At 38.3% G+C, this 27,178-nt stretch overlaps 1 protein-coding gene across 4 annotated transcripts in view; it reads left to right on the top strand.

The window, feature by feature from the left end:
- Positions 1–27,178, top strand: part of ALCAM (activated leukocyte cell adhesion molecule) — a 228,399-nt gene that overhangs the window by 159,809 nt on the left and 41,412 nt on the right. For all 4 annotated transcript variants that reach the window (XM_086321104.1, XM_086321125.1, XM_086321132.1 and 1 more), the window contains exons 3-8: positions 2,728–2,947; positions 9,939–10,003; positions 11,667–11,754; positions 12,216–12,398; positions 17,449–17,576; positions 19,278–19,410. In XM_086321104.1, the coding sequence (XP_086177230.1) occupies positions 2,728–2,947; positions 9,939–10,003; positions 11,667–11,754; positions 12,216–12,398; positions 17,449–17,576; positions 19,278–19,410 (817 nt within the window). The remainder of the gene's footprint in view (positions 1–2,727; positions 2,948–9,938; positions 10,004–11,666; positions 11,755–12,215; positions 12,399–17,448; positions 17,577–19,277; positions 19,411–27,178) is intronic.

The raw sequence follows: 27,178 nt of genomic DNA, 5'->3' as shown, positions 1-27,178 counted from the left end.
TCCAGTGGTGAAAAACTTCTGTGATTATCGACATTTCTGATGCTCAGGGAATACTTTTCACCTAAACTGAACTGGCACAATGGCAGTGAAAACAAACAATAATGGCAGGTTTCAAACTGTTAATGAAATAAAAAGCTTCAGCAATAAACTGATGAGCTATATTTGAAGTGCCATATGCTCTGAAAGCAGTCTTGATTCCCAGATGCAGTATACAACCTCAATTTAATGTAACCTGAAAGACAAAGAGCAGATTTGGAAGGAGTGAAAGGGAGCAAACCCAGAGGAAAGATGGATTCATTTCTCTCTTGCTGCATGGTAATCTCCCATAATGGAGATCTCCCATAATGGAGATCATACCTCCCTGTGCACCCCATCCTACCCGACTCCCACTGCTTCTTCACCAGCATCCACCTCTGTGCCTGGTACAGAAGAAGCATCTGAGGCTGTCAAGAGTGATATAGTGTAGTCATATTGGAGCCAGGCTGTGAAGCTCCAGTCTTGGCCCTGCTGAGATACACTGGCTGGGGCTCTAGACCAGTTATTTAACCAACCTCTGTCTCCATTGTCTATAAATGAGGCCAGTATTATGTTTCATTTACAGGGTTGTTATAAGTATTTAATCCATTAATGCACGAGAAGCCCAAAGAAAGTACCCTGGCTTATAGTTAAGTGCTCAAAATGTAATAACTGTCATTTCTTGCATGAGTGAACAACTATAGAAATTTAAGTTACTGGTCTAACATATTTTTCTTAATGAAGGAATGATTTAGTACAAGGATTCGTGCTGTAAACCTGTAGCAATATTAAAAGATTTAAAGAGAATGTTACTTATGTATTCAGATATTCAACCAACTGAACCTTTTGGACTCCAATTTTAGCTTAGTAATTGTCTTAATCACCTTAGGCTGCAATAACAAACTACCACAGACTGGTAGTTTAAATAAACAGATGTTTATTTCTCAGAGTTCTGGAGGCTGAGCAGTCCAAAATCAAGGTGCCAGCTGACTCAGTTCTTGAAGAGGGCTCTATTCCCAATTTGCCAACACCTGCCACTTGCTATAATGGCACCCCACTCCAGTACTCTTGCCTGGAAAATCCCATGGAAGGAGGAGCCTGGTAGGCTGCAGTCCATGGGGTCACAAAGAGTCAGACACGACTGAGTGACTTCACTTTCACTTTTCAGTTTCATGCATCAGAGAAGGAAATGGCAACCCACTCCAGTGTTCTTGCCTGGAGAATCCCAGGGACGGGGGAGCCTGGTGGGCTGCCGTCTATGGGGTCGCACAGAGTCAGACGAGACTGAAGTGACTTAGCAGCAGCAGCAGCAGCCACTTGCTATGCGCTCATAGGACCTCTTTGTGTTCTCATTGAGAGAGCGAGAGCACTTGTGCTTCTTTCTCTTCTTATAAGGGCACTAATTCCATCATGAGGGTACCATCCCCAAGACCTCATCTAAACCTAATCATCTCTTAAAGGCCCACACTGGGGCTTAGGGCTTAGACGTACAACTTTGGGAGGGTCACAAGCATTGAGTTCATAACGGTAGTAAATAAAACAATTTTTTAAATGTTACTTCTCTTAACACCTTGAAATTTGTCATACACTTTAAAATGTTTTATTATATTTTATTTTCTTCAAGACCTTGTGAGTTTAGTAGAAGAGAGTACATGCATGTGTGCTCAGCTGCTCAGTCGTATCCAATACTTTGCAACCCCATGGACTGTAGACTGCCAGACTCCTCTATCCATGGGACTATCCAGGCAAGAATACTGGAGTGAGTTGCCATGCCCTCCTTCAAGGGATATTCCCGACCCAGGGATCGAACCCACATCTCCTGTGGCTCCTGCATTGCAGGCAGATTCTTTACCACTAGTACCACTGAGAAGCCCCAAGTAGAAGAGAGATTGCCCCTTATTTTTGATTATTGTTATTAGGTAAGAGAATGTTTGTGAGAGCAAAGGAAGAAATGAATTATATGTCTCAGTTCTCTTGGCATAAGTGTATATGCCAGATTATATTTTATTTTGATAATAAGTTTTTGTATGAAAGCCCTCTGAGCTAAGTTTTATGACTCAGATAGCAAAACCATGGGTTTTAGTGATTAATTGGATTCCATTGCTTTAATGGACATGATCCTTTTGCAAGGGCAAATATACTGTTCCTCCATGAGGATTCATTAAACTATGTTATGTGTAAAGGTCAACTGTGTCAGTTCTGACTGAAACTGAAAAGTGTGGGCACATAAAGTATATGGATTAAAGTAATGAGCATGCTAAAGGTAATTGCCTAGGATTTCTAAACGAGTGTTTGCAGCTCAAGTGTATGTTACTGTGATAGTTAGATGAAAATCCTTTTGTAGCATAACACAAAACACATTTGTTTTCACCTATTTTTCTTTTATATTATACATAAGGCCAACCCTTGTCAATTTCAAAACATACCAATTCTGTCCTTCAGATGCAAGAAAAGCTGGGATCACTTAAGCTCCATCCTTTCATGTTTGTATACTTGCTGATGGCTGTAAAAGAACTTAAAGCTTTTCCCTTATGAAGAGTGATCCTCTGTAACCAAAGGTTTATGGGAGGCTCATATCCAAAATTCTTCTTCTTGGACAGAACTACAAATATTGATGGAATAACATGACCAAGAAAATTTTGTTGCTCTGACTGTAATACTGAAATGTCTAAATATGCCTGTTTTTTAATGTATTGTTACTTTAACTTTTAGGAAAAGCCCGATGGCTCCCCAGTATTTATTGCCTTCAGGTCCTCTACAAAGAAAAGTGTGCAGTACGACGATGTACCAGAATACAAAGACAGATTGAACCTCTCAGAAAACTATACTCTCTCTATCAGTAATGCAAAGATCAGTGATGAAAAGAGATTTGTGTGCATGCTAGTAACTGAGGACGACGTGTTTGAGGCTCCTACAGTAGTCAAGGTGTTCAGTAAGTAGTCCGAATGTAACTGCTAAGTGGGATTGATGACTGGTCCTAGAAAATGTTCTTTAGAAACAAGGCTGAACTCTCGGTAGTGTCTCCTGTACTATCACTCTCTGTAGTGATACCTGTAGTATAGCAGGTATCGCGTAAGAGGACTTCTAGAGATCTTCATTCTGCTCATGCATACTGTCAATGAGAAAAACAAAAACCTGAAATTCAAATAAGAATTTTATCCAACAAAGAAACAGAATATTTTTTTATTTGCAGTGAGGGAATAAAAGAATATTCTGTTGTTTTGTTGGGTACAATTTCCTGTGATATGAAGTACTGTTAAATAAAAACTAGCCTGTGAACTTTTACTTTCACTGACATGTACAAATAAATGTTATGTGATAAATACTAATACATAGATACATAATACTGGGTTGGCCAGAAAGTTCATTGGGATTTTCTGTACAATGTTATGGAAAAATTTGAACATTTTTGATACACATATTCATGCATATCAATGCATATATAAGTATACATTAAGCTAAACCATATAAAATTGCCATTTTGATGTATAACAATAACAAAATGCAAGCAGGAGACCTAAGTTTTCTGTATATGTATATGTGTATATGTGTGTGTACACACACACATTCTGACCTTAAGCACTTAATGCTTGTTGATTTACATTCTGAGAGTGTTCAAATGGTTTAGAAAATTGCCATAAAATAAAGAAGTTCACCACACTCTGAAGGTGTATGTGGAATCCATCAGGGGAAAAAGTAGAGTAGGATTGGAAGAAGAGAAAGTTGTAAAGAAGCTTGGAATAATTACTGTAGGTTACTTTGGCTAATGATACTATGTAGTTAATGTGAGGGTGCAAATAGCTCTGCAAATAAATGACTTGAGAAGTTCTAATTAAAATGTTTTATGTTTTAATATTTAAAATATCCCACCTTCATTACATCATAATATCTTAGAAATTACAGGGAGAAAAATAGGTCTCAAAGGTTTCAGAATGCCAGTCTTTTTTAATTAGGCAAGAAGGTCTTACTTTTCTGTTTTTTCCACTGTTTTCTGATAACTTGACAGCACCTAGAAATTATTAAAATAAACAGGGAAGAAAGAAACCCAGAGGGCCTTGCTATTACAGCAAGTAACCTTGGATTTTTCCTGTTTCTCTTATAATAGCCCATGCAACTAAGTAGGATGGTCCCTTAAGCATTTATATGGATTTCAAAGCTCCTTTGGGCTCACGACAAGGATTCAAAGAGTGCTTATACTATCAAAGAAGCCTTTGTTCTCCAGAAGAACCGTGTAAAAGCATATTACATGTTTCAGTTGATTACCTTTCAGCTTAGAAGGCACTTTCCAGAAACCATCAACTCAACTCAATTATTTTATGGATCAAACCAAGTACCAAGTGTTTCTCAGTTATGCCCCCTTCTAGTAAACACCCCAAATAATCTCCATCCTGTATTTGCCAAAGTCCCATGTATTTTTTTCTTTCCTTTTATTTCACTTTTGTGTTATTAGGAAGATGAATTTTGCACTCCTAGAAACATTTTTTCTAAAGAGAGCATCCAAAATCTTTTAATTAGGCCATGATGTCATAAATATAAGTATACAGGAATATACTGCAGTAGGTACAGAGATTAAGTCACATCACTCTAAAGATTATGTGTATTGATGTCATTGTCACATTTCTTGTTATTATGTTAAAATTACCAAATATCAAGACAAGCTACAAGAAAGTTGAGAAAATCCAGGTTGTTCCATTTTCAGAATACAATTTTTAGAATATAATTTTCAAATGCTCAGAAATTCAGTTGGCTTAATTCGATAAAATTTGTAAGCTGCTTTGGAATACAGGGATATCTATGATTGTAAAAACAAACTCACACCCTGTATACCATCAGCTCCCGCTACCCCCCTTCTCTTTTGGATGTTGTTGAAAACAAAGTGATTCTCAGAAACAGAATTTGCATTCCAGGCTCTGGGCCAGGAAGAATTTAAATAGATGAGTTATACATTTTTGAAAATGGGGTTTTATACTAGAAACTGCGGGACCCTCCAAGTCCAATTAAATAAACAGCACAGCTCATGATAAAGAAAGAGTTTGCAAGAGCATATAGGTACTTTGCTTTTTTAAAAAATAATGAATTTACTTTGGATCGTTATTTGTGAAGCAAATAGCAGCTGTGACATGGAGGCTTTCATTCTGTGCATGTACATATTGAAGTCACTTAAGAGTTACTAGGCTTATCAATCAGTCCTCTGTTTCCTTCTGTCGAGTCACCTAGCAACATGCATTGTGTACCACAGAATGAGTATGGTTAACGTGAGCTAATCCCAAATCAGCTTGCTGCAGAATGTCCGCCTCATAAGCAAAGTCAAACTGTTTTCGTTCAAACTAGAGGCCATGACTGATGACTTTATTACTCTGATGAAGGTTTGTTTATTCAGTTCTAAGCTATATCTCTCATGCAAGAAATCATGCCGGTAAAGCAGACCAGATCCAAAATAAGTCCGGTGCTTTGTCACCACTAATAAGGCATTTTTGTTTGGTAGTTAAATGGCACTAAAATCAGACTGTTTGCATTTAATGTACATTTGAAGTTAATAAAACTATCCCTTAGCAAGAGCAAACCTTTAAAAGTTCTCCCAAAGATTCATTGTTGTGATTGTGCAAAAGTCTTAGAGGTTGAATGCGTGCCCAGAGAGCCAAATGGCTAAATGGCTGTCGGTGGTATAATAGGAAAATCACTGAACTGGGCATCAGGAGATCTAGCTTTGTTAGATCTGCTACTAATTTCTGACCTTGGACAAGTGACTTCACCAGTCAGGGCAAGGGGTGCAAGTCTCTCTTCATCTGTAAGTGAGTACTTCAGATTAAGTGCTGATTTTCCCACTCTGTTCCTAGAATTCTCTTGAGGAGATAATGAAAAAGGCTGAGGAAAGTGAGGAGCTGCTTCTACTTGATTAACTAGAATTCTAGTCCCTCAATGTTTCAAAGTTTTTTCATGATATTTTTTTCAGGGGAAAAAAAATGAGAGAAGGGCTTGAGCACTAAAAAGCCTTTGAAAATCACAGTCTAGACTAATCTTCTGCACTGGTGTGTGTGGTGTTAAAGGAAGACTATTTCTGTGACTCCGAGTCTGGTGTCTACCTGGACCAGCCAGCTCTTCTCCTAGTAATGGTTGACATCACAGTGTTATTTTAGAGCTTTCATTTGGACACTGAGCTCAATATTTATCAGAACTGAGCATCCCTCCTCCAACCCTCCCTGTGAAAATAATTCAACTTCAAATGCAAGTCACTTCTTTTTTTTAATGAAAGAAGCAGAAAATAACCCTTTCAACAAATGAGATCTACCCTGTATATTTAATTTTGATCCTTTAAATGTAAAAAATAATACCTCTTCCCATCTCATAAGGAAAATAAACTATAATTTCATGCTCATGATGATTACTTAAAGTACATCAAGAGGTGATTGTCGAGAAAATACTGAGAGAAGCATCCTTGACTCACTGTAGCCAGTGCACCTGCCTCTTACTCTCCTCCCATATCAAATTGAGCTGTCCTCTGTGTGGCTTTTGAGAATAACTCTAGTGCATTGTGGGTGATATAGAGTAGTTTTGTGTTCATCACTTCATCCTCACCTGGCTGTGAAACCCTTGACAAAATTATTTTAATAATGCTAATAAATTTGTGACATGACCTTTCCTTTCAATTCTATACTTAGTTATGAATCCATGAATCATATTAAGATGTAATTCACATAAAGCTTTTTCAAACACTTTGGAATCAATATGCAATTTTGCTAAAATAGTACACGTCCTCTTTTATGGTCCTGTAACCGATACTCATCGATTGTTATAAGCTAATATGAGAGAAAGTTACCTGAAAAATATGTATTTAATATGAAATATTTGAAACAAAAGTTTGAGAAAATAACTCAAAGAAATGCAATTGGTATTAGCCTTACTTCCTCAGTATTCAATATGACTCTTTCTTCTAAATAGGAAAATGAACAACTGTACAAATAGAACTAAATTTTAAGTATCCTTTCATCAGGTTTCCCTGGGTTTGCTGCAACTTTCTTTTATTGAAATAATAAATTTTAGAGAGTGTTTATGGAAACAAGCACACATGGACATGTGGAAAAGACCAACAGTTTTATCACACCAGTATTGACAGTTATACAGAGTTTATAAATTACAGTAGAGGAATATATTCTACATTAGAGGAAATATGTGTCTAACCGAGTTGTCATCTGATTTTCATGAACTAGACATTAGTGCAACCTAACAAAACTGCCCACCTGCACTTTCTATTAAAAATCTAATTTTTTAGAGGATCTTTTCAAATCTATATATATTCCAGGCGTAGATAGTAACTGAAGAGGAAACAGAAAACTATTTGCTCTTTTTTTCTTGTTAATCTTGACTTTTCATCAACCACATAAATTAATATAATACTTTTCCTCTTTTGAGCTCTGAGAGAGGTGTCACTGAGTAGCTGACTTTAGTTCCCAGAGAACTTTCACTTACTCAAACCCCAAGATTTTCATTCTGTTTAAATATTTTGGATGTAGCCCTATCGCAAAGGCATTGGACATTTGCCATCAAACATTGGATTCTGAACAAAATTTAAGGTTTTATCAATAACTCAAGTTGTAATTATGAGCTTTAATTATTGTATTTTAAAATAGTGACAAAATTAGGACTTGCTGATGTGTAGAAGGCTACATATTTCCAAGAAATTGCTATTTATTTTGAGTAGTTTTTCATAATTTTTGGTCACATTCTTAGCAATGAGATAGCCAGGTCACTTCTTATTTGTGTTAATGTAATTGTTTGTTATTCTTTTCTATTTTTCTGTCTTTCTTCACTTTTTAATCTTTCTTATATTTTCTTTTTTTTAAATTTTATTTTATTTTTAAACTTTACAATATTGTGTTAGTTTTGCCAAATATCGAAATGAATCCGCCACAGGTATACATGTGTTCCCCATCCTGAACCCTCTTCCCTCCTCCCTCCCCATACCATCCCTCTGGGTCGTCCCAGTGCACCATCCCCAAGCATCCAGTATCGTGCATCAAACCTGGACTGGTGACTCGTTTTATACATGATATTATACATGCTTCAATGCCATTCTCCCAAATCTTCCCACCCTCTCCCTCTTCCACAGAGTCCATAAGACTGTTCTATACATCAGTGTCTCTTTTGCTGTCTCGTACACAGGGTTATTGTTACCATCTTTCTAAATTCCATATATATGCGTTAGTATACTGTATTGGTGTTTTTCTTTCTGGCTTACTTCACTCTGTATAATAGGCTCCAGTTTCATCCACCTCATTAGAACTGAATCTGTGCATTTAGAATATAGATAATTGGTCTTCAGGAAACTGTATCAAGAAAATTATATTTCTAGAATTAACAGTAGATAGTCTGGAGAAGGCAATGGCAACCCACTCCAGTACTCTTGCCTGGAAAATCCCATGGATGGAGGAGCCTGGGGGGCTGCAGTCCATGGGGTTGCTAGGAGTCAGACACGACTGAGAGACTTCACTTTCACTTTTCACTTTCATGCATTAGAGAAGGAAATGGCAACCCACTCCAGTATTCCTGCCTGGAGAATCCCAGGGACGGGGGAGCCTGGTGGGCTGCCGTCTATGGGTCACACAGAGTCAGACACGACTGAAGCGACTTAGCAGCAGCAGCAGGCCTCCTATAATTGAAGTGCAAGTTCAACACATAGGGAAATTCACTATTATTATTCATTGTTCTAATTTCTAATATAAAATAATTGCAAAGGGAAAATTAACGCTGGATATTAACTTGAAGAAGATTACATTATTTTTGCCTGGAATCTTGGTGATACCCATTTTGCTGTTCCAAAGACTTTTTGTCTTCTTTCATGTTTCCTATAATGGTCTGGTTAGGTAACATGTCTGATAACTGAATTCCAAACTGAATAATAATTATAGAAAAACAAGTTTAGTTCGGTAGTAAATGTACAGTGGTAGACAGTAAGATTATGGAAGAAAGGATAGCTGGTTGTCTTTGTCTATTTATTTGAGAATAGAATAGTTCTCCGTGAAACTCATAAAAATCAATGACAATGTGAGGAAATATCCATTTTCTATAGACTAATTGTTAGGCCAATTAATAAGTTAAAAAATCCATCAGTGATAGACAACTAAAGGCTAGAATAAAATAAGTTTAAATAATACCATGCTGATCCAATTTGTAATCAGTTTTTCCCAAAGCCTCTATTAGAATATATGCTTATAGAACTTCCTATATTGAAAATGCCTCTGTCCATTATCTTAGGTTCCAAATTTGAAAGATTTTCTCACATTTATAGTTTCATAATATAACTTCACTTAAAAGACAAGGTTTGAGATAATAGGAAACTTGAGTTTCTACATCCCTTAACCACTATATATTTCCCTTGATTTTAGAGCAGTGATTCTTAAACTACACTGTGCCCCAAAATCCCCAATGGAACTTGTTTTAAGAATAGATAGGTTTATAGGATTTCCCCTAGATATGATTCAGTTGGCCTGGTAGAGCTCAGAAATCTGTATTTTAAATAAGCACCCCTGTGATTCAAATTCATGTGAACTCCAGTTTTCATCTAAAGAGTTGGAAATTATTGATAAGTAGAAAGTGCACATGGTAATCAATTGCAGATAATATGTCCTCTTTAATACATTAACCTCTGTTACCATCTAAACCATACTCACTGTTTATAAAGCATCCAGAAAATGTCACCAATATTTTATTCACAGGAGTAATAAGCATTTAAAATAATATTTAATATAATAAAGCAAATATCTGGAATGGGTAGCTAACCAGATTTATTAATTATAGATTATATGGGAAAACTTTATTGTGTTGCTTATTTTTCTACTTTGAGTAAATTATTTTTCTGTAAACCAAATCACAAATGTCCATTTTCTTCTTCCACATACACTTAAAATTTCTCTGTTTAACTTTAGAGCAACCATCTAAACCTGAAATTGTAAGCAAAGCCCCATTTCTTGAGACAGACAAGCTTAAAAAGGTAAGAACTTATTTTTGATTGATTGCCTTTCCTTAGTCTATTGTTGAATGCCTTTTCTTGTCCCCAGATGCCAGGACAAATAAGATAGACTTTGCTCTGTGGAGTTGCCGGTGTTCCAGGCACCAGTTAGAAAGTCTGCACAAGGTAGAAAGGAGACACAGAGGAAGATGTGGTTATTTCTGAAGGGAGGAGGGGGAGATGAGAGTTTCTTTTTAAAAAAAGCATAAGTCTTTCTTGTTTGAATGAACTGAACGTTTAATTAAGTCATGGTAGATGAGTACATTTTCTGCACACCACAGTCAGAAAGGGCTTCCCAACAATATGAAATAATACCATGTGAAAGGAAACGGCATGGTTGGGAAGCACATTATTTGTACTGCTGGAATTTTGGGTGCTCAAGCCAGTGGGCAAGAGAGCCCAGTAAGAAGTAAATCTCAAGGGTTAAGAGAGGCTGGATTCTGACAAACCTTCTGTCATGTATAATGTTTGGTCTCTATCTTACTGACAAACTATTGAAAAGTTGAAGTAAAGGTATAAGATCAGATTTGTACAATCATATTAGCAGAGATTTGAAGGAAAGACAAAACTGGAGTTCCATATATGAGCACATCACCTGATTCATAATCTCATTTTCACTAATTAGAATAGCCCAAATTTCCTTTATTGGAGGAAAAAGCAAGTTCAAAATTCCTTGAATCAGATTAAAGTTGACTGCATAATATTATTTGATAAACACTAAATATTAAAACGGAGAAGGCGATGGCACCCCACTCCAGTACTCTTGCCTGGAAAATCCCATGGATGGAGGAGCCTGGTAGGCTGCAGTCCATGGGGTCGCAAAGAGTCGGACACGACTGAGCAACTTCCCTTTCACTTTTCACCTTCATGCGTTGGAGAAGGAAATGGCAACCCACTCCAGTGTTCTTGCCTGGAGAATCCCAGGGACAAGGGAGCTTGGTGGGCTGCTGTCTATGGGGTCGCACAGAGTCAGACACGACTGAAGCGACTTAGCAGCAGCAGCAGCAAATATTAAAAACTGGAGTAGGAAATGACAACCTACTCCATTTCCAGTATTCTTGCCTAGAGAAGCCCATGGACAGAGGAGCCTGGTGGGCTACAGTCCACAGGATTGCAAAGAATTGTACATGGCTGAGCATGTACACGCATGCACAGACACACACACACACAAATATTAAAAACACATGTGAAGTACAGTGGTGAGGATTACAGTTCATTGTAAGTATATGTCATCTGAAATGTAGCATGAAGTTGGAGAGGCAGCCTCATTTTAACACCGTTAATGATTCTTTCAAATGCAGATCTATCAACCATGGTAATAGCCAATGTTAATGCAGTTATATTATTTAGTTAACGTTAAAAATGAAGACTGTCAAAATTAATTGGGTAATGCTTTTAAATGAATGTGATTTTACTAATGGTGGCAGCATCTACTGCACATTTTAAAATGGGCAAGACTATAATTTTAAACACAAGACATTGTTTTTATGTAAGAGTGCATTCATTCAGTCCTTAGTTGGGACTTGTAAAATGAATGGATCAAGAAATCATTGGAGTAACTCTGCATCCCTTGAGGAGTCTGGGACTTTCAAATGGACAACCCGTGATGGAACCAAGGTTGTAATATTTCCTCTCTATATTGCAGTTGGGTGAGTGCATTTCAAAAGACAGTTATCCAGATGGCAACATCACATGGTACAGGAATGGAAAAGTTCTGCAACCTCTTGAAGGAGGTGGGTAAGAAGTGGGCAATAAATTCAGGTGACCTGTTTTGCCTTTCTCTTGTCTAAGCATTCTTTAGTCTATCCTGAGTCTAAATGCATTGCCCTCTTTTGATTTATGACTCTATATTCTTTGTTACTTAAGTATCCATTAAATCAGTAAGGGATTTTTTAAAACCCGTCATTTTAGACCTTGTGCAGAAGAATCAAGAGCAGAGAAAATTATCTCTGTATATGGCATGTTCTAGAAGTTAATTAAAGTGAGTGGGAGATACAATTCCCAGGATTCTATTTCTGTCCATGTCTCTAATTCATGCTTTTGAAAAGACATCTACCTCACTACATGTCAATTTTCCCTCCTGTTAAATGCAGTAAGAAGGACGAACCACTTCTCAAAGTTGCTATGACAGTTAATTAAGGGCTGTGATTTTCCGATGAAAGATCCTACCATTAGTGTTCTTTATTTTCTTCAGCGGTGGTCATAATTTTTAGAAAGCAAATGGACTCAGTAACTCAGCTCTATACCATGACTTCATCCCTGGAGTACAAGACAACCAAGGCTGACATACAAATGCCATTCACCTGCTCTGTGACATATTATGGACCATCTGGCCAGAAAACAGTTTACTCTGAACAAGCAGTTTTTGATATTTACTGTAAGTACCTCAATATAATTATACAATTTTAATATATTGGAAAAAATGTTCCAATGTTAAGTCCCAATTCATAAGTTCTTTGGAATCTATTTCCAAATTCCCATCCCTATTCCATAGTACCCAAATAATATCTTCCTTTTTGCAAGACCTATAGAATAAATGCTCACCCATCTTATGATAGCTTTCAGTCTCTACTTTGTTATTTATAATCATCTCCTCTGTATTCTCTAACTTAGTCTGATTTCTTCTGTTAATTCTCAACCCTGGTACATAGTCATGGATTTTGTAGGAGTTCAGAATGCCGCTGATGGTTTTCTGAATGAATGACAGATGAATAGAGACTTATGACTGATTGGTTTTCTAGATATGGAATTTCCATTTTAATAAAGAGAAATATTTTAATAGTGCAATCAATTGCATAAGTTAGATAGGATGTTGAATTCCAAGGTATTTTGTTTAACTTTACACCACAGATTTTAAAACCTGCAATATTAGACTACAAAGGAACTTTCTTGATCATCTAAGTCCATTATTTTATTTAACAGCAAAATGAGACTCAGAGACTTGCCCTAAATTAGCTTTAGCAACTGGATTAGAATCCTTTTCTCCAATGCTATGTTCCTTCCTATAAGATGGAAGTCAAGATAATATGATTTAGAGCAAAGATGCTGGCTCAATCAAGTTTCATTGCTGTCAGTTACTATGTATTTCTAGAAAATAAGCTTAACTACTTTGTCTCAGTTTTCATATTTTGAAATAGGAAAAATATAATACTTAACTCATGGTGGTGTTATGGAGATTAAGTGAAATGAAAAATCTAAAATAGCACTATATGTAGCACATTAAATGCCTGTTAATAAGTACTATTATCATTTTTACCTAATAAGCATATAGACATATTTTTCAGGGAATGAAAAATATATAGACATATATTTCAGGGAATGATACACAATATTTCACTATTTTTAATGAATTATAAATTCCCATAATACTGTCATATGTTGTAGAATAACCTAATACTTCTACATCTATTTGAGAGAAAGAGTAGAAATGCCCATTAAACCTTCAAAGAGTTTTATCTCAGCTACATTTCTATTTGGGTTCCATGAAGTGCAGAATCTTATATAAAGAGCAAAACTGAAATTCCACTTGCTCTAACCATCATGAGATGTTTTGCCTTAAACTTTGTAAACAAATTTCAACTTGATTTAAAAGCAAGGATTGAGAGGATTTCATCATGTACAGCTTATCTAAAATCAAACTATTATTTCTGTATGTGGAAATAGAACTCTGTTCAGGGATATTCAATTGGAAATAAACTATCTTGGTGTAAGTACAGAAGTACAAAATAGGAAAGAACATCAAGATGAGTGGAAAAGATTGGAAAATTGGCTTAGAAAGAACAGAATCTATGTGAATATCAGGCATGGGGAAATAGATGGGTAGAAAAGTCCTTGGATGAATAAGAAAGAAATGATTTTACTGTGACTGGCTGTGCGGGACATATTTGGCAGAGCTTTTGAGAAGCCACAATGTATGCAGTGCTGGCCTTCAAAGCTAAGACCCAAAAGTGTTTAAGACATTGTCCTGACATTCAAGAGGTTTCTCCAGTAGAGAAGATATGTGCATCAGAAGGAAATTGTCAGTGCAAGGTTGCAACTGGTAAGTGCCACAGAGACTCAGTGAATAGTCCTGAGAGTTCAGGTGTGCAAGAATAGTGATCCCCAGACATTATTGTGCATCAGAACCCCCTGAAGGACTTGTGAGAATACGGACTATTGGACCTGGCTCTAGAGTTTCTCATCCAGTAGGTATGAGACCCAGGTTTGATTCCTGCATCAGGAAGATCCACTGGAGAAGGGAGAGGCTACCCATGCCAGTATTCATGGGCTTCCCTGGTGGCCTAGCTGGTACTGCAATGAGGGACACCTAGGTTCGATCCCTGGGTTGGGAAGATCCCCTGGAGACGGGAACGGGTACTCACTCCAGTATTCTGGCCTAGAGAACTCCATGCACTGTATAGTCCCTGGGGTCGCAAAGACTTGGACATGACTGAGCGATTTTCATTGCTCCAGTATGACTTCAGAGAAGAGAAAGAGGAACTAAATGAAAAGTACAGAAGTATACATTCAAGATAAAGAAATGTGATCAATTCATCTTGAAAGTTTTATAGAATCTACCTCTTTCATCTGTGTATATCTGATTCACAGTGTACCTCTTTCATCTGTGTGTATCTAATTGTGCCTTTTGACACTGCCTAAGATTATGCCACCATTCCTCATTGCTGGTATTTTTGTAACAGCTTCAAAAATAGTTCTCCTGTCTATTCACCCCAAACTTCCCTGCAAGCTGTGGCCAGAAATATCTTTCTAAAACACAAATGGGAACATGTTACTCCTGTGATGAAAACTCTTTAGCAACTCCCCAGATCTTTCAGGGTGATGTTTACATTTTCAATTTCAAAGATGCCTTGAGTCTCCTATAGCCGTGGCCCTTTCCTTTCTCAACCTTCACCACTTCACTGCCTTCTGTAATCTGTTCTATTTTCCAGATCCCTCCTGTAGAATGCTGTGTACATTCCTATTTATATGCTGTCACGCTGTCACCTTTATTATCCAGCAAACATCTTATTTTTCAAAACCTAGCTCTGGGGTCAGCTCCAACTGGAAGCTTCCTCATCTGGTGAATCTATAAGCTACCAGTGATTGCTATGCTTATGCATCTTAGGCAGTTTTAATGTTGTTACAGTCTTAATTTATAAGTTTGATGTCATCATAAAAGAGTTTTATTTATGATGGACACTAAGGACAGGGAATTGCTGTTTTAAACTTTGTAACTCTTAATTTATAAGTTTGATGTCATCATAAATAAAAGAATTTTATTTATGATGGACACTAAGGACAGGGAATTGCTGTTTTCAACTTTGTAACTCCAGCACTTAGTACTTGAACTAAACAAGTATTAACCAAATGAATGAACATAAGATAAATGGAGAGATGAGAAAAAGAAAAACTGAGTAGACCCTTTTGTTTATTATGTAGGGGTATATATGGAGTAATGAGATATATGATTCTTACCCAAAGTAAGTTCAAAGCAGTTGTGGATACCAGATTAAGAAATTTTTATTTCAATCTTTGCTTGTTGGGAATGCATGAAGACTTTTAAATATCATTGTAATAGTCAAAGCACTATTTCCAAAACTGATTTAGAGAAAATATGTATAAAGATGTAGAAAACAGAAAGGCTTATGGTGAGGAACTAAATGTCGTTTAGTGGCAATGTTTCAGATGTAGATTAATTAGAGCCTTCACTAGGGAAGTGTTGGGAGAAGAGAAGGGAAGAATCAGATGCAAAATATAAGGATTAGTCATTAAGATTGGGTGATTGAGTGGATAAGAGAAGACAAAGGAGAAAGCTGGAGTAACTGGCAGACTGATGATTTACTAATAGAGTAAAATTCAAAGTCAAAGGGAGAGTATGAGATCATTAATTTTGTTGGACGCACATTAGCCAGCATCCAGAAAGCCACTGTTAAAACTCCAACGTGTTACATTAACCCCCTCATCTCAGTCTAGGTCTTCAACTCTCCAGTACAGAGCAGAGCCTATTGAAGAAGGGATACAGACAAGCAGGGTTAAAATAAAGCAGAAAGTAAGATCGATTATGATTCCTGGCTGTTCTGGTGTCAGCTTTGGTCAGAGATATGCTGCAGTGACGTGAGACAGACCAAACCAGGCAGAGAAGGGCCATGTGAATGAGTGAGGGAGGCCTAAAAATGGAAGGCCAGTGGGGGACAAACTTTATTTACTTTCCCACTGTACTGAGAACTGGTCAGGGAATTACCTCGGGCAAATTCAGAAAAATGAACAAATATACTAAGTCAATTACTGTTTAGCCTCAGAACCTTCTGGGCAAATATTCAGAAATGCCCAAGCATGAAAAAAGTCAGAGGCAATCTATAACAACCCTTCTAGGTTTCTTTTTTTTTTCTGCCTTTAATCTTAGAAAGGCAAGTAAATGATTGAAAGAGATAGAAGGAAAAACAGCTATACTACTTATTCATCTCACTTTATTAGCTAATAGCAAAGTAAGTCTTCATAGATGGATTCTTTTTAGTGCTGCCAGTTTGGAAATATAGACACATGCCTCAGTAGTTATTAAGCCTTGTGGAAAAGGCTCTCTAAAATAAACCTTTACATTATATGATTTCCAAATTCATTGTTCATTGTATTACCAGCTACATAACAAGTGAATATATTAGAAAATGGGTCATTTATAACTGCCAACACCGCCTCCTTTGATTTCCTGTTGGGTAGATATGGTCCACTGTGCATCCAGCTTTTAATTCCTTTAGCATTCTACTGTTGAGCAGTAGCCTTGACCAAAGAATACCCTTTAGCCCTATTTTCTCCTTAAAAATGACCGAAATGGAATTTAAGGTTGCATCTTGGCTCCAATGAACAGAAAAGAATTACAATACATTCACAGTTCTGTTGATTGTATTATATTAAGGGTCTTGCTCTGTTTATGGGATTCATCTTTCTGAAAGCAAATCTGCTCTCCTGCAGATCAAAAATCTTCCTGGTATTATTTGGCTCATGTCCCTTTTTATTTAATATAAGATATTATTGTGTAATATGAGTGTGGGGGTGCCTGATAGTTTTAGCTCTTTTTCTAGCAATCTTTCCAAACTGTAAGATATGTGTAATATAGTTAAATGTCCTTATAATGAGATTATACAATGAGATTGTTCCTACTGGTCTTTTACACATAAAATAATTATGGTCATTCCTATTTCAGGTAAAGACATTTTGCTAAGAAGAAATTGATTTTTATGTAACAGAGCTTCTTTGTAGTTTGCTCTAACCAAGATTAGTACTTGTTATAGCAAGTAGCTATTAACTTCAGTCCTTCTATAAAAAGATACATTTAAGTAATTACCATTACTAGCTTCTTGAGAAAACTGTGTATAATTTAGTCACTTACATTATATGTACAAAGTAATTTGGTACTTGATGAAATGGTTAACTTGTGTTTGTGACTCTTGCAGATCCTACAGAGCAGGTGACAATACAAGTGCTGCCATCAAAAAATGCCATCAAAGAAGGGGACAATATCACTCTTAAATGCTTGGGAAATGGTAACCCTCCTCCTGAGGAGTTTTTGTTTTACTTACCAGTAAGTGATTCAGGATTTTTACTTGAGCTAGACGGCTATCATTCTGTCCTATTGTTTGGCAGTTGGCTGACATTAAGAATTGTATGTTCTTGGGCAGCTTAAGTGAGAAAGGATGTTATTCTTAGAGACAATGGACACCTGTGGAATGTCCTTTAAAAGTTTTTTGGCATATGCCAGTGTTCTTGCCTTTTTTTATTCAATGTTAAGTGGAATCAGGGACAAACAGGAGAAGACCTGATCATAGGAAACCATAATGGTAGAAACTCAAAGTCTCATCATCCAAATAAACCAAAATAATCTGCTCTTCATAAGCAGACAAATATAAAATGTAGAATGATGATAGCAAATGGTTTGATGTGGATTCTAAATCCACACAGAGGGTGTTCCTGAACACCTCCAATATAGGGACACTTGTGTTGCCCATTATATTTAGCTTGATAGAGGAAAGCAATGGGCTATATCTTGCCATCATACATGGTCATGAAGGGCCATTTTCTTAACTTTTATCAGTATTGGAACTGAAAGAAGTGACATCTAGAGGATAATTTGGCTGTGTTCTAGATGTCATAGTGCTGTGGAACCAGACTAGGTGAGAGCTACGTCTGAGGACACTTGCTTGCTCTCCCATAGCCTTCTCAGGTTTGTGTTTGACAAAACATTGCTTTGGGAGAAGCCATATGCAACTCTTACTGTGTTTACTGCAGGGGTCTGTTCATTATGCTACCCACTGCATTGTTCAGTAATGCTTAAGACTATCAACCACAGATTACTCAGAAGACAAGTATAAGTGATTTCTTTTTACTTTAAGGAGCTTTCCTAGTGGCTCAGATGAAAAGAATCTACGTGCAATGCAGGAGACCCAGGTTCAATTCCTGGGTCAAAATCCCCTGGAGAAGGGAATGTCAACCCACTCTAGTATTCTTGCCTGGAATATGGGCAGAGGAACCTGGTAGCCTACAGTCCATGGGATCGCCAAGAGTTGGACACGACGGAGTGACTAAACACTTTTCACTTTCACCTTTATACTTAAATGTTGACAGATGATTCTATGTATCCTAATAAATTGACATAGTGTTTTTGTCTGATATGCAAATGAAAATTTTAAACTAATTACGTTTCTACATTGATTTTCAGGGATTACAGAGCCAAATTTGTGTCTTAGTTTTAGCAGTCACTATGTTTTTTGTTAATATATACTCCTAATACTTAAAATATATTTTTTAATTCTTAGTTACTAGTTCTTTTTTCTTTTAAAAATTTATTTTCTCCTCCCTTCCTTCCTTCCTTCTTCCCTCACCTTCTACCTCCCTTCCTTTCTTTTCTCCCTCCTTGCTTTCTTTCTTTAATTTGATATATGTTATGTTTTCTTTTAAGCTCTCTCAAATCTTTTTGTTAAATTAAGAGATAAATGTAAAAATAAAATATTAGCTATTTTTTTAATTTTACTTTAACACAAGCCATAATGTCAAAATATATGCCATCAATACAATGTAAATTACCTTCTCAATTTCCTTAGAATCAAATTATCAGTTATTTTCCCAGGATTCAGATCATACAAAATCTAATATCATTTTTCCAATCAAAGAAACATATTCCTTTGTTTTTCTTATCTGAGAAAAATGTCATTTTTATCAACAAATACAACTGTTCTTATTGTAGCTACCAAGTATAATCATCTGATGTTTTTGCCTCTATCAAAAGGGACAGCCTGAAGGAATTAGAAGTTCAAATACTTACACACTGACAGATGTGAAACGCAATGCAACAGGAGACTATAAATGCTCCCTGGTAGACAAAAAAAGCATGATTGCTTCAGCAGCCATCACAGTTCACTGTAAGTCAATTTATTCTTCTTTACTAACTTCATTTGAAAGGCCTTTTCTCATAGTCTAACTCTGCTGTCTTTTCAAATAAATTGTACTCTATTTTTCTTAAATAATGTGATTTCGATAGATATACTAGAGACCATCAGAGTGAACCCAAATTTGGTCCTGCCATTAGAGTGGTAACATCTGCATATCTGATGTTACCCTTTGCCCTACAATATTAAATTTGCCCTACAGTATTAAAATCTTGAACAGATCTAATAATTGTAACTGTTGGCAGTGATAAACCTCTGTCTCCTATCTAAATGTCTTCAATTTGTGGTATTAAAATATTCATGTGTATCTTTTTTTAAATATTTTTTGGCATTGCTCTCTTTGGGATTGGAATGAAAACTAACCTTTTGCAGTCCTGTGGCCACTATTGAGTTTTCCAAATTTGCTGACATGTTGAGTGCAGCACTTTAATAGCATTATCTTTTAAGATTTGAAGTAGCTCAGCTGGAATTCCAGCACCTCCACTAGCTTTGTTTGTAGCAAGGCTTCATAAGGTCCACTTGACTTCACACTTCAGAATGTTTGGCTCTAGGTGAATGATACCACACTGTTGTGGTTATCCTGGTCATTAAGAACTTTTTTGTATAGTTCTTGTGTGTAAGTTCAAACTACCACACAGCTGTACTCATTTCAAATGATTCTGCTCAGTATCCTTCAAGAAAGGCATCAGCAGTGTGTGAACTGAGAACTTACAGATTTACAAGCTGATGTTAGAAAAGGCAGAGGAACCAGAGCAAGTTGCCAGCATTCGTTGGATCATAGAGAAAGCAGGGGAATTCCAGAAAAAGCATCTACTTCTACTTCACTGACTATGCTTCACTGACTAAAGCCTTCGACTGCGTAGATCACAACAAACTGTGAAAAACTCTTAAAGAGATAGGAATGCCAGACTACTTTACCTGCCTCCTGAGAAACCTGTATACAGGTCAAGAAGCAACACTTAGACCTGGACATGAAACAATGGATTGGTTCCAAATTGGGAAAGGAGTACATCAAAGTTGTATATTGTCATCCTTCTTATTTAACTTATATGCAGAGTACATCATGCAAAATGCTGCGCTGGGTGAATCACAAGCTGGAATCAAGATTGCTGGGGGAAATATCAACAACCTCAGATATGCAGATGTTACCACTCTAATGGCAGAAAGTGAAGAACTAAAGAGCCTCTTGATGAAAGTGAAAGAGGAGAGTTAAAAAGCTGGCTTAAAACTCAACGTTCAAAAAATGAAAATCATGGCACGTAGTCCTATCACTTCATGGCAAACAGACGGGGAAACAATGAAAACAATGACGACTTTATTTTCTTGGGTTAAAAATCACCTCAGATGGTGACTGCAGCCATAGAATTAAAAGATGCTGGCTCCTTGGAAGAAAAGCTCTGACAAATCTAGACAGTGTACTAAAAAGCAGAGACATTACTTGGCAGACAAAGGTCTATATAGTCAAAGCTATGGTTTTTCCAGTAGTCATGTACGGATGTGAGAGTTGAACCATAAAAAAGGCTGAGTGCCGAAGAAATGATTCTTTTGAATTGGGGTGCTTGAGAAGATATTGAGAGTCCCTTGAACTGCAAGGAGATCCAATCAGTCAAACCTAAAAGAAATCAACCCAAATATGCATTGGAAGGACCAATCCTGAAGCTGAAGTTGTAATACTTTGGCCACCTGATGCGAAGATCCAACTCACTGGAAAAGACCATGATGCTGGGAAAGATTGAAAGCAAAAGAATAAGGGGGCAGCAGAGCATGAGATGTTTAGATAGCATCACAACTAAATGGACATGAATCTGAGCAAACTCTGGGAGATAGTGAAGGACAGGGGAGCCTAGCTTGCTGTAGTCCATGGAGTCACAAAAAGTCGGATGCAAGTTATCAACTAAACAATAACAACAATCAGTTCAGTTCAGTTCAGTCGCTCAGTCTTGTCCAACTCTTTGCAACCCCATGAATCGCAGCACGCCAGGCCTCCCTGTCCATCACCAACTCCCGGAGTTCACTCAGACTCACGTCCATTGAGTCGGTGATGCCATCCAGCCATCTCATCCTCTGTCACCCCCTTCTTGTCCTGCCCTCAATCCCTCCCAGCATCAGAATCTTTTCCAATGAGTCAACTCTTCGCATGAGGTGACCAAAGTACTGGAGTTTAAGCTTTAGCATCTTTCCTTCCAAAGAAATCCCAGAAATCTGATCTCCTTCAGAATGGACTGGTTGCATCTCCTTGCAGTTCAAGGGACTCTCAAGAGTCTTCTCCAACACCACAGTTCAAAAGCATCAATTCTTTGGCGCTCAGCTTTCTTCATAGTCCAACTCTCACATTCATACATGACCACTGGAAAAACCATAGCCTTGACTAGATGGAACTTTGATGGCAAAGTAATGTTTCTGCTTTTCAATATGCTGTCTAAGTTGGTCATAACTTTCCTTCCAAGGAGTAAGTGTCTTTTAATTTCATGGCTGCAGTCACCATCTACAGTGATTTTGGAGCCCAAAAAAACAAAGTCTGACACTGTTTCCACTGTTTCCCCATCTATTTCCCATGAAGTGATGGGACCAGATGCCATGATCTTCATTTTCTGAATGTTGAGTTTTAAGCCAACTTTTTCACTTTCCTCTTTCACCTTCATCAAGAGGCTTTTTAGTTCTTCTTCACTTTCTGCCATAAAGGTGGTGTCATCTGCATATCTGAGGTTATTGATATTTCTCCTGGCAATCTTGATTCCAGCTTGTGCTTCTTCCAGCCCAGCATTTCTCATGATGTACTCTGCATAGAAGTTAAATAAGCAGGGTGACAATATACAGCCTTGACGTACTCCTTTTCCTATTTGGAACCAGTCTGTTGTTCCATGTCCAGTTCTAACTGTTGCTTCCTGACCTGCATACAAATTTCTCAAGGGACAGGTGAGGTGGTCTGGTATTCCCATCTCTTTCAGAATTTTCCAGTTTATTGTGATCCACACAGTTAAAGGTTTTGGCATAGTCAGTGAAGCAGAAATAGATGTTTTTCTGGAACTCTCTTGCTTTTTCGATGATCCAGTGGATGTTGGCAATTTGGTCTCTGGTTCCTCTGCCTTTTCTAAAACCAGCTTGAACATCTGGATGTTCATGGTTCACATATTGCTTTTGCCTGGCTTGGACAATTTTGAGCATTACTTTACTAGCATGTGAGATGAGTGCAATTGTGTGGTAGTTTGAGCGTTCTTTGGCATTGCCTTTCTTTGGGATTGGAATGCAAACTGACCTTTTCCAGTCCTGTGGCCACTGCTGACTTTTCCAAATTTGCTAGCATATTGAGTGAAGTACTTTCACAGCATCATCTTTCAGGATTTGAAATAGCTCCAGTGGAATTCCATCACCTCCACTAGCTTTGTTCATAGTGATGCTTTCTGAGGCCCACTTGACTTCACATTCCAGGATGTCTGGCTCAAGGTGAGTGATCACACCATCGTGATTATCTGGGTCATGAAGATCTTTTTTGTACAGTTCTTCTGTGTATTCTTGCCACCTCTTCTTAATATCTTCTGCTTCTGTTAGGTCCATAACATTTCTGTCCTTTATCGAGCCCATCTTTGCATGAAATGTCCCTTTGGTATCTCTAATTTTCTTGAAGAGATCTCTAGTCTTTCCCATTCTGTTGTTTTCCTCTATTTCTTTGCATTGATAGCTGAGGAAGGCTTTCTTATCTCTCCTTGCTATTGGAACTCTGCATTCAGATGCTTATATCTTTCCTTTTCTCCTTTGCTTTTCACTTCTATTCTTTTCACAGCTATTTGTAAGGCCTCCCCAGACAGCCATTTTGCTTTTTTGCATTTCTTTTCCATTCCATGGGGATGGTCTTGATCCCTGTCTCCTGTACAATGTCACGAACCTCAATCCATAGTTCATCAGGCAGTCTATCTATCAGATCTAGTCCCTTAAATCTATTTCTCACTTCCACTGTATAATTATAAGGGATTTGATTTAGGTCATACCTGAATGTCCTAGTGGTTTTCCCTGCTGCTGCTGCTGCTGTTAAGTCACTTCAGTCATGTCCAACTCTGTGCGACCCCATAGATGGCAGCCCACCAGGCTCCGCCATCCCTGGGATTCTCCAGGCAAGAACACTGGAGTGGGTTGCCATTTCCTTCTCCAATGCATGACAGTGAAAAGTGAAAGTGAAGTCGCTCAGTCATGCCCAACCCTCAGCGACCCCATGGACTGCAGCCTTCCAGGCTCCTCTGTCCGTGGGATTTTCCAGGAAAGAGTACTGGAGTGGGGTGCCATTGCCTTCTCCAGTGGTTTTCCCTACTTTCTTCAATTTAAGTCTGAATTTGGCAATAAGGAGTTCATGATCTGAGCCACAGTCAGCTCCTGGTCTTGTTTTTGTTGACTGTAAAGAGCTTCTCCATCTTTGGCTGCAAAGAATATAATCAATCTGATTTCGGTGTTGACCATCTGGTGATGTCCATGTGTAGAGTCTTCTCTTGTGTTTTTGGAAGAGGGTGTTTGACCAGTGCATTTTCTTGGCAAAACTCTATTAGTCTTTGCCCTGCTTCATTGCATATTCCAAGGCCAAATTTGCCTGTTATTCCAGGTGTTTCTTGACTTCCTACTTTTTCATTCCAGTCCCCTATAGTGAAAAGGACATCTTTTTTGGGTGTTAGTTCTAAAAGCTCTTGTAGGTCTTCATAGAACCGTCCAACTTCAGCTTCTTCAGCGTTACTGGTTGGGGCATAGACTTGGATTACTGTGATATTGAATGGTTTGCCTTGGAAACGAACAGAGATCATTCTGTCGTTTTTGAGATTGCATCCAAGTACTGCATTTTGAACTCTTCTGTTGACCATGATGGCTACTCCACTTCTTCTGAGGAATTCCTGCCCACAGTAGTAGACATAATGGTCATCTGAGTTAAATTCACCCATTCCAGTCCATTTTAGTTCGCTGATTACTAGAATGTCAACGTTCACTCTTGCCATCTCCTGTTTGACCACTTCCAATTTGCCTTGATTCATGGACCTGACATTCCAGGTTCCTATACATTATTGCTCTTTACAGCATCGGACCTTGCTTCCATCACCAGTCACATCCACAACTGGGTATTGTTTTTGCTTTTGCTCCATCCCTTCATTCTTTCTGGAGTTATTTCTCCACTGATCTCCAGTAGCATATTGAGCACCTACTGACCTGGGGAGTTCCTCTTTCAGTATCCTCTCATTTTGCCTTTTCATACAGTTCATGGGGTTCTCAAGGCAAGAATACTGAAGTGGTTTGCCATTCCCTTCTCCAGTGGACCACATTCTGTCAGACTTCTCCACCATGACCCACCTGTCTTGGGTGGCCCCATGGGCATGGCTTAGTTTCATTGAGTTAGACAAGGCTGTGCTCCTAGTGTGATTAGATTGACTAGTTTTCTGTGATTATGGTTTCAGTGTGTCTGCCCTCTGATGCCCTCTTGCAACACCTACCATCTTACTTGGGTTTCTCTTACCTTGGATATGGGGTATCTCTTCACGGCTGCTCCAGCAAAGCGCAGCCGCTGCTCCTTACCTTGGACAAGGGGTATCTCCTCACTGCTGCCCCCACTTCTGACCTTGAACGTGGAATAGCTCCTCTAGGCCCTCCTGTGCCCGCACAGCCACCACTCCTTGGAGGTGGGGTTGCTCCTCCTGGGTGCTGCCCCTGGCCTCGGGCGTGGGGTAGGTCCTCCCGGCCCCTGCCCCTGGCCTCCGGCGCAGGCGGCTGCAACCGGTGCATTTAGCACGGGTGGCTACCCCACGTCCGAGGTCAGAGGCAAAAGCCGGGAGGACCCCATGCCCAAGAGGAGGCAGCCAAGAGGAGTACCCCACGTCCGAGGTCAGGGTCAGTGGCCAAGAGTGCCAGGCTGCGACGCGCAGGAACAGCCAACAGGAGCTACCCCATGTCTGAGGTCAGGGGCGGCGGCTGGGAGGAGCTACCCTGCATCCGAGGTCAGGGTCCAAGACCAGGAGGAGTTACCCCACGTCCGAGATCAGGGGCAGCAGCCGAGAGGAGCAATAACAACAATACATATACCTTAAAGTAACAAATTGTTTTATATTTTAAGTTAATATTAGAGTATTCTTGAAGTTTAAAAACTTTTCATTTGGCCTAGAAAAGTATAGATTAAGTATCTTTTTTAATTTACAGAGTACTCTTAATCCCTCAACCCAAGCAACACAAAGTTGAATAGACTCAAAGTTGAATATCTACCTCCTCCTTTGGAGGAGGAGGTAGATACCACCAAGAGTTGTTTAATGGTCTCTGTACAGAAGGACAAGAATTTTCTGGAAACATAACTTGAAAATCACCATGGACATACTTTTTAACCCTCTTTTATACACAAGATGCTCCAAAAGTTATATTTATTCCCGGAGATTTAAAATAATAAATATATATAGAAAATAGACCTTTATTTCAATTCTCTTTTTTGTAATTCCTGACTGTCTATAGTACTGATGTACCCAATGCATTGTAGAAATGGGCAACTAATTTGAACTTCTCCCTGGTGACACTAGAATTCACAGCATTCTTTGGGCAAATGTCAGTTTTGCTTAGAGATATAGATGGAAGTTTTTAATAAGTCCATAAGTCCCAACAACACCTCTAGCCATGACCCATTACAGTAAGGTTTCTTTAGACATGATCCATTACAATCCTATTCATTGTGTTTCTTTGTTTCAAAATGAAAAGAGATGTTAGAAACTGTTCTGAGAAAATGTTTCTAAATCTTTCACTTTACCGATAATGCTTGGAAAACATGTAGAAGAGGAGTTAAAACTTTGAAGGAGATGTAAGGCAGTACATTGGGGAATAGAGTAACCAGACGGTTGCTTTTGAGTGTCTCATGTTGGGAGCACACCCTGGAGGGCACTGTGGTGACAGTCGAATATTAAGATTCACAACCAAGCTACTTCTCTGTTTGCTCATTTTCATGTTGAACAGATCAGAATGTGTCTGGCATCAGGGGCAAGTTAGAGAGAAAGCAGCAACTTCTCAGATAACAACTGTGCTACCTTTTCTCTGAGAACTATTCTGTCCTGGGATCATTTATTCAGTTTGCTCCATAGGGAAAAAGAAGTGAAGTGAGGGAATATAACCAGTAAATAGAATTGCCTGTGGAATAATTTTCTGTAATCATTGCTCATGAGATCTTTGGACCAGTATTCAATAATCCAGTGCTTAGAGATGGTACAATGTGGTTATGTTTAAGAGATACTAGCTACTCAGAACCCACCTGGATATCAGGCAGAAAGGGAAAGAGAGCAGAAGGATTAGACACAAGGCTTGGCTGCAGCTGCATAATAACTCAGTGATCAGCTGTGGTTAAAAAAAAAAAAGAAAAATTAAAAGCATGCAACAGTTTAATTGAATTTCAGCACAATTTAATTAAATTTAATTTAAATACATTTAGGTTTTGCAAGGTAGGCTCTAACACTGGGCTTTAAAGCCTGTATTGCTCTTTAAAAGCTAAAGTAGTGAAGAAAATGAAAGTTGCTCAGTCGTGTCAACTCTTTGGTACCCCGTAGACTATACAGTCCGTGGAATCTCCAGGCTAGAATACTGGGAGTGGGTAGCCATTCCCTTCTCCAGGGGATCTTCCCAACCCAGGATTGAACCCAGGTCTCCTGCATTGCAGGTGGATTCTTTACCAGCTGAGCCACCAGGGAAGCCCAAGAATACTAGAGTGGATAGCCTATCCATTCTCCAGAGGATCGTCCTGACCCAG

This window comes from Bos grunniens, chromosome 1 (genome assembly GCF_055505025.1).
Source record: "Bos grunniens cultivar Pamir isolate PY7600 chromosome 1, Bosgru_T2T1.0, whole genome shotgun sequence".
NCBI lineage: Eukaryota > Metazoa > Chordata > Mammalia > Artiodactyla > Bovidae > Bos > Bos grunniens.
This window is presented reverse-complemented; position numbering and strand designations above follow the sequence as displayed.